The 8,765-nt window shown below is 42.3% G+C and overlaps 1 protein-coding gene across 1 annotated transcript; it reads left to right on the top strand.

The window, feature by feature from the left end:
* Positions 1-213: 213 nt before the first annotated feature.
* Positions 214-8,166, top strand: qdpra (quinoid dihydropteridine reductase a). The gene is made up of 7 exons (XM_076149079.1): positions 214-374; positions 470-562; positions 1,083-1,179; positions 1,530-1,670; positions 3,949-4,057; positions 5,430-5,513; positions 7,111-8,166. Exons 1-7 carry the CDS (start codon positions 291-293, stop codon positions 7,211-7,213), a joined length of 711 nt encoding a protein of 236 aa, XP_076005194.1. The 5' UTR covers positions 214-290; the 3' UTR covers positions 7,214-8,166.
* The last annotated feature ends 599 nt before the right edge of the window (positions 8,167-8,765 follow it).

The following is an 8,765-nucleotide window of genomic DNA, read 5'->3' as shown; positions in this document are numbered from 1 at the left end:
ATAGAGATTTATACTGTTAACATGTCAAGTAAAGGCAATACCATTGGTTGTGGTTATTGATAAGGTTTAAGGTCAAGCTTTTAGGTCAACATGGTTTTAGTGGGCGGTGTGTAGGACGAAGGGCAATTTAGGACAGAGGAGGTGAATGAAAGCAACGATAATGAAGCCAACGTGTTGCACAATTGGCGATACTCCTCCTCCTCTCTCTCTCTCTCTGTCTCTCTCCCTCTGTATTTTAGCTGGCGCGCGATTTACTCTCACTGCGCTCGTAAGCTAACGTCACTGTAAACATGGCTGCTAACCGGGTGCTCGTGTATGGAGGAAGAGGCGCACTTGGTTCAAAGTGTGTGCAGTATTTCAAATCCAAAGGCTGGGTGAGTGACAAACATACTGAGTGAACAAACGGAACAGTCTCCATTGTTAACCTTGTAAACACATTACCTCCATTTCTCCTCTCTTAAATGAACAGTGGGTTGCCTGTATCGACATGGCTGCAAACGAGGAAGCGAACGAATGCGTGGTTGTGCAATTGACTGAATCGTTTGCCGAGCAGGCAGGGCAGGTATGCTGCATCTGACACACAGCTGAGGGCTTTAATGTGGAGTTTAAATGTAAAGGCAAACAGGAGGGAGAGACATTCAGCGGTCAAGCTGGGAAACCGCTGCGAACACACACACACATCTCTTGGATAATGTTGCGTTCAAGGGTCGTCGGAAGAACGAAGTTGGATAGTAGTATCGTGAATGAATTTTTTCCCCATTGGGTTAATGTAGTCTATGAAGTAAAAACATATAACAGTTTGTTTCACATGTAAGCTTCTCTACATTCTGCTCTGTTGTAAGGGTTATTAAAGTACTTCATACTACTTGAAGGCTGCTCCTAATGGTCTGGCAACTATCTTCTATTTTATTTCTACAGTCAATCCAATATGACGCAGACGCAGCATACAACTGCCATTTCCAATTTCCGTCTGGCTCCGAGCTGAAATTTAATCAGAGCAAATGTCATTCATCACGTGTGTGTGTGTGTGATCTCCCGTGGCTTTATGGGAAGTTGGTGTTTTTATCTCTGGCTTTGTCTAGGTGACGGCAGATGTGTCACAGTTGCTAGGGGACCAGAAAGTGGATGCTATCCTGTGTGTAGCAGGAGGATGGGCAGGAGGAAACTGCAGTTCCAAAGGTCAGAGCTCTACTTTTGTTATACACACATTTATTTGTGTGTGTGTGCGTGTGTGTGTGTACAAAGTATATTCTACGCAAACCTCACTTCACTTGTGTTGTTTATGTTAAAAACCAAATTTGAAAAAAGCAAAACATATTCCAGCGAGACTTTCACTTAAAAAACTGAGCAGTGTCTAAGACATACATGTTAATTGATCTGATCAGTATTTTGATGGTGTTTTCTCAATTTTGCCCTCCTGATCTCGGCAATGAAAGTCCAAGTCAAACGGATTCTATGAGGTTGATGTCGCAGAACGGAAAATGGAAATGGTTATTTCTTAAAAACAACGTCCGGTCTTTCCCTTTCAGATTTATACAAAAATTCCGATCTGATGTGGAAACAGAGTGTGTGGACCTCCACTATATCCAGCCACCTCGCCGCTCTGCATCTGAAGCCAGGTGGCCTGTTGACTTTGACCGGGGCCAAAGCAGCCTTGTCTGGCACCGGCGGTAAGGCACCCTCGTGTTTACCCTTCTTGCCTGATGGCCTTGTCACGCCGTGTTAGGGCTCAGTCTGACTCTGACATATTGGAAACTGCACTGTGCATACGCCTCTGTTGTCCAAACTGTCAATTTCCATAATGAAGGAAATAGAATATACAGCAGGGCTTAGCTCCGGGAATTGACACGCTAATCAGAGTTATGGGCAACCTCAGTCGGGCTCGCAACAGAAGCGAGGAAAATGTGTCAATAAAATGGATCCGAGAAACAAAACAGACAGAATAGCGGATGAGCTGTTTGGCAGTTGCGTGTCCTGGTGGTTAAAGAGTCGATTTCTTAAACGGAAAGTCAAAGGTTTCATTCTGTGTCTGTCTGTTCTTCTGCTGGCGTCTGTATTTAATTCACTTCAGACAACACAAGGCTGTCAAAAGACAAAATATCACCAAGTGTTTCTTAGGAAATCTGGAAGGCTGTTTGGTTGGGTGGGCAGTTCTTTTTGTCGAATTGATACTAAATAGTATATAAAATGGACATAACAGGAATCCCAGATGTTGGTACATAAAGGATTTTAGGGTTGATGTTCAATGATAACTGATACTATATACACATGAGCCTTATCTAATCAGTTTGAGCGTAATCATGTTGTAAATAATGTAAACAGTAGATTTGTGGGAGGGGGGTTTAAGCAGATAAAAGGAGATGAGGTGATATAACAGAACCTAAGCAAGTCTTATCGTGAAAACAATCCAAATGGCAACAATAAAATAAGTAAAATTTACATTAATAATCAATCTAATACTCATTTAAATAACCAGTTAAGTATAAAACCTTAATGGTCACAAGTTTATTGATTGTAACTATCACAGGGTTTTGTCTTGTTACAGTTAAACCACGCTAATGTTTGTGTTAGCATGGAGGGTGAATGTTAGGATGAACTTGTGGCTGTGACATCCTGAAAGTCTGCAGTTTTCTGTTATGTACAATAAGCAAGCTTATCCATGTGATGGGCTGAGATTCAGCACCAACAGCAGCACTAAGCCTTTAGCTCAGAGACCAGCCGGCAATCTCATTGGCTGCCGGCTTAGGAACAGAATGACTCAGCGGTTTGGGAGCCACGCGCTATTCACGTGGACATTGTGGGTTAAGTCCATTGAAACAGAGTGGAATGCCTCTGCTATCTGCTGTACTCCAGTGTGTGTGTGTGTGGGGGGGGGGGGTTCAGTGTGTGTCAAGGTCCCCATCTCCATGCAGGACCCACCTCTTATCGCCTCGTTTCAAATGTGAGGCAACTGCGAAGAAGAAACAAACTACAAAGTTTGATTCAGCTCTTCATAGTGTCAGTTTGGATGGAAAACTGTCGACAATAGACAGTGTTATGTGTGTGTGATGTTACAATCAAGCATCCAAGCGTGTTGGCCTAAACTAGAAGAAACTCCAAAGCAAACTGGAAAGGAAACACACTCAGTAAGGGTTAACATGAGTAGATGTTTGTCACCTTAAACCTGACCCCGGACTCAGGGGGGCAAAGTGATGTTGAACTCCAGAAGGAGTTAGTGAGGGGGGATTGTGCAAGCTTCTCCTTGTGACTTCTTGCTGACTACTGATCCTCTCAGTAATGCAAGAGAGGGCATCCAGTGTGTGTGTCTGTGTGTGTGTGTGTGGGTTCCAAATCACTCCAGTGTTAGTGCATTAAAGCAAGAGTTCCTGCTCAAGATGCACTTAAATTAATCGGAGCGTCTTCTTCTTCACACACGACATGCTGCCTGTATAAGTGTGCAGAATGGAGTTAAAAAGGAGGCGAATTAACTTTTGACCAAATTTTAATCCGAATCCAAAAACAAAAGTTTAAACTGAAAGTCGTGTCACCACCCCTCGCTCCTATTGGTCCATTCTTCCTAGGTTACTGTGTCTTTGCAAGCCGTTCATCGGATTTGTGGAGGGGGGTCGGGAGATGCTTGGCATTCTTTGAAAAGCCAGTTTCAATTTGGGGAGAAACTTACTGATTCCAGATGCTGAGGCTTCAAAACATGGGGCTGGGAATAATCTGAGAACGGGCGCTTGTTGTCATTCAGTGTGAAAATGACACAAGCTAGGTCAAAAGGTACAGAAGAAACAGTTAGCAATAGTTTTAGCGTAGACAGGGAATCGACTGTTATTGTAAAGTAAGCGGGCATTCTAGGGTCTCTGTGGGTTAACACACTCGTACCACGTGGGAGAATACAGTGTGTGATGTGTATAGCGTGGCTTTAGCCTTAGATACTGACGATGCTATGTTTTGAATCCTCAGGTATGGTGGGTTACGGCATGGCCAAAGCTGCTGTGCACCAGCTGTGCCAGAGTCTAGCAGGTAAAAACAGTGGGATGCCTGCCGGAGCGGCCGCTGTGGCCATTCTACCGTAAGTACTGCAGTCAAAGTTACACACAACCACATTACACACACACACACACACGCACACACATACATCCCCAGTCTGCCCTCACTTAGCTGTGCTGTTTATGCTCGGGGCCTTTTACATTGATCACAGATCTTTACTTAAAAGATTGGAATCACTGGAAAATCCCGAAGCTTAATATTATCAATATTTTTCTGTATGGATTTTCACTTGATTACAACCACAACACAAGCTGCTTTCACCAAGATTTGATTTCCCCACACATCCATGCCATGACGACGAGGGCAATAAGGTTATTTCTTCATTTTTTATCACTCCTGGGGTTCCGGTTTGCGGCGAAGAACACGACCATACCCAGAACTTCATTTTTGAGGGAACTGGACAGATAAAGTTGTCTCCTTATTAAGAAGCAAGTTTCTCTGCTCCGTTACAGTTTTATTCAAGTACTTTATAGTTAACAAAAAAGCTTACATAGTGCCGCCATAAAAACTATAACTGTTCATTCATCAGAGATGACGCACACCCAGTTTGAAGGAGGTTAAGAAAAGCTATTGTGCGGCAAAAGCGGGCTTCTAAAACTGTACACCCTCCTCCTGTTCTGCTTATATTCAGCAGACAAGTGTTTGGTAAAGATAAGCCGGGGAAAATGAATGGAAATGCCAGTTGCGTGCAGTAAATCAGTGGTCCACCGTGTTTGTAGATACCATCAGCACACCTCCAGTCTGCCTGGTGAATTTAACCCTGCGGGGGCTTCTTGCTTCATCATCGTGAGAAGCTGGATTCAGTATTCCAGGGGTGTAAGCTCCTTCCAGCTCTCTGTTTGGTCGCATTTCCAACAACAAGAGGCCGAGCTGCCGAGTCCGCCCCTCCGCCCTCTTGTCACATATGTTTAGCATTAGCCCCGTGACTTGCATTTTTCCTGCAGCCTTCCTCCCTTCCTCCCCCCTCTTCCTCCAACCGCTGTGTGCTGCACAGCTTCAGCATCAGATACAAGCAGGGATACGTTGCATTAGAGGAGTGAAAGATGTGTTGATGTGCTACCAGGAATGAGGGAGAATCGTGTGTGTGTTTGTCAGGATTATTAGTGGGAAATTGCTGGAAAATAGTTCAGCACTTGAAGGTCGGAGTGTGTTGTGTTTTGTAATCAGTGATAGAGGAGTTATTAAGTGTGTGTGGGATATTAGAATGAATCACAAAGGTGCTACAAATGACATATTCTTCCAAAACTCCACACACACCACAGACAGCGCTGTGTTTGTGTGCTGTATGTGAAGATGCTGCTGTCTGCTGCCTCTTCCTCCTCCTCCTCCTCCTCCTGCTCCTCCTCCTCCTCCCCCCCTACTCACGCTGATTGTCATCTGGCTCAATTTGGCAGGGTTACCTTGGATACGCCAATGAACAGGAAGTTCATGCCTGACGCAGACTTCGGCTCTTGGACGCCGCTGGAGTACGTGGCAGAGTGAGTGCCGGAGCGAACAAACCATGCATCTCTGCCCAATCACGCCTTATTTACTCTTTAATAGAAACCCAACAACAGGATTTCTATATCGTTCTGTCCTTTTGGATTGTTTGGTTTTAAGACTGCTTTTTTGAGATTTTTGCATTCAGAGATTTAAACGACAATTAGCGTCAAACGTACTATTATAAAGAATAATAACAAGCACCACAGGGTTTTTTATATTATGAGATTTATATTCTTAGTAAAAATGCATCTTCAAACAAAACACTTCTACATTCTCATCATGTTGTGTTGTTTAGTGTTGCAGTTGCAGCTATTAGCGCTGTCACTGTTGTTTATTTAGTCGATTAATCTACTGATTGTTTTCATGATTAATCAGTGTTTGTGTATGTATATAGTCTTTGAGTACGTGCTTTGATGTGGATGAGTTAAAATTATCGATTAAAAAAGGGTAAAAATGTAGTTGATGGTGTTGCCAGGCAGCAAGACAGCCGCAACACCCGCGTACTTAACCTGTCAGATCAAAACACGTACCTCCTTTACTTACTCATTTTGCACTTTACTGAAATATCAGCACTTGGAAATATAACAGAGATTATTCCCCTTTAGTGTTGACGTCCACGGCTGCTATTCTCAATGCAACATGTCTTGTTTTATTTGCTTTCCAGTCCATTGTGGGCAGGAAAGTCTGTATCTCTGTCACCATATACTTAGTTGCCATTTACCTTCGATTCTATAGATGGTGGACATGTTTTCCTCCTCACGCGTAGAGCTGCTGAGAATACCTGCAGACACGTTCGGCCACTTAAGCACAGGAAAATGAAAACGCTGACAATTGATAAATGAAAACAAATTGCATTCCTGATTGCTTTAAAAAAAACAAAACTGCATTATAGGATTGATTTCCTTTTACATAACGTGAAAACCTTAGTGTTAATACACTGATGTTTGTGTGTTTTGTTTCCCTGTTCATTTCATCATCAGTCTTCCCTTTCCTTAAGCATATTATTTATCATGCGTTTGTATTTATGCACCCCAGATATTTGATAACGCTGAACACGATAATTAGCTTGTGTGATGCAAAACATCCTAGTTTTTCAGCCAGCTGTGATCAAAGCCACACTAATGTAGTTGTTTGGCAGCACAGTGGCTAGGTTTAATGGATATTTAAGACAGTTTGTTCCTTTTTGTGAGTATTAATTGGTTATACTGCAGAACGTCACCAAAAATCTGATTGACACATTAACACATACATAAGTTTATTTTACATTATTTTAATGTATTTTAATCTAAGGTATTTTCAAAAGTTTTTCATGTTATCTGATACTGATGTTTTATTCATACAAGCACTATACCTACAGTATAATGCATATAGTCTAATGTTTACCCAGAGGTGAAGATTACCTGGGATTTGATCCAGTTTGATCATCTCAGAGAAACAGATGAAGGTCTAATGACAGAAATAGAAACAATGTGGGTGAAAGAAAAATGAGGGAAGCAACAAAGACATTTGATAAGACTCACAAAAGTTAACATGTTATGACTTTGACTGACACAGTAAAATTGACAAACCTGCCTTGTTTTCCCCCATTTTCAGAACTTTCTTCCACTGGGCCACCGGCGTGGACCGGCCCCCGTCAGGCAGCCTGATGAACCTGCTGACCTCCGGAGGCCAAACCCAGGCTGTGGCCTCACAGTAGAGGGCAGACAGCTGCCTGAGGTAGGGATGGAGGGAGGCAGCGACGAAGATAGATGGAAAGAAGAGCAGGAGAGAGATGAGGTGCAGAAGTAGCAAAAAATTAAAAATAGAAGTAATGATTTAGGGATGCAGTGTGAGGAAATAAGAGGAGGCGGTGATGAAGAAGACAGAAAGGAAGTATGAATAGGGAGGGTAGGAGGGAGTCGGGTGGCTTTGTTTCAGTTTGGGTGCAGGGGTGGGGTCCCTGCCTCTGCAAACACAACCCAACAGTGCCATCTAGTGGTGGATCACTACAATCAGCTCACATGAACAGTCGGGATGCAGACTGTATTTCCATATTACTATAGTCACTATAACCAGTTGCCAATGTGAGATACACGCTTTGTCATTTTGAAAGGAATGGTTTTGAATTGTACTTGACTCTTTACATTTCCTACCAGGTAGCATATTTACTATGCTTACTAGGTCTTGTGAGCAGATCTACACACATTTGAGGCGTTATCATTTGTGAAACCATTCCATTGTTATCTGACACACTGGCAGTGTTATTGGGGTGATTAAATATGTTTTTGATGTGTATTCTAGCTTTAATTTTACAGCCTCCCTCCCCCCCTCCCTTCTAAAAACCTTTTGTGCTGTAATTATCTGTACCTTTTAGTGAAATGCTGCACAGGACGCTGACTCCAGTGTAACGTGGGATCTTTTAGACCTTTTGCTTTGTCACGTTTAGTCTGTAAAGGTCGTCTTCAGCAGACGAACCTCATAGCCGCTGTCTTCTTTCTAACGGACAATACGCTTTGAAGTAGGGGGGCCTTATTTTGATTTTGAAGACATCAGGTGAAGTGTCCTTGGTGTCTACTGTAAGAGTAAGGTGATCTGTCTCCTTGTGTTTCTTTTTCTAAGTCATTGTGAAATCTGTCAAAAGAAATAAAGGTTATATTGTTGTAAAACCCATTCAGAGAGGACTTTTGGTCTAATATGTGACGATACAGTATCAACAACTTAAGTATGATGAGTCAAGACATTATTTTGAAATGGTAAATAGTAATGAAGGTAGGGGCATGTAGATCATTTGTATCGGCATAGTTAATTGTATTACTTTTTGGGGAATAGATCATTAAATAATGTTAAACTGACACCATATGTTTATGAGCCATAAATTAATTATCTAAATGCATGTGATCCATGTCAACCCTGGACAAAATGAGTCAGGATTTATCTCTTGAACGTAAAGAACTGTGCTGTCCTTCAAACTGATGGATCACTGAGTGGTGGAGAAGTTTTGGAACTTCTTTATTTATTAGTATTATTGTGCAACAAGGAGCTTTCCACTGGAGAATGAAAAATGTCTGATTTGACCGCTCAATGTCTGCAAGTAAACGTATTGAGCTATGAACCAGACGAATTGGAGACACAGATCCAATTAGGTGATCAGTATGACCTTTTAATCATATCGGTTGTATGTTATTCATTATCACACATTTGTCAAAGCTGTAAATGTCACTGGACATTCTGGAAAATGTGAATGTTTCAGTGTAGACATCCACTAGATG

The sequence above is a fragment of the Genypterus blacodes genome, unplaced genomic scaffold (assembly GCF_046128005.1).
Source record: "Genypterus blacodes isolate CSIRO-AG114 ecotype Tasmania unplaced genomic scaffold, CSIRO-AGI_Gbla_v1 ptg000044l_1, whole genome shotgun sequence".
Taxonomy (NCBI): domain Eukaryota; kingdom Metazoa; phylum Chordata; class Actinopteri; order Ophidiiformes; family Ophidiidae; genus Genypterus; species Genypterus blacodes.
The sequence above is the reverse complement of the archived record's forward strand: the minus strand, read 5'-3'. Positions and strand labels throughout refer to the sequence as shown.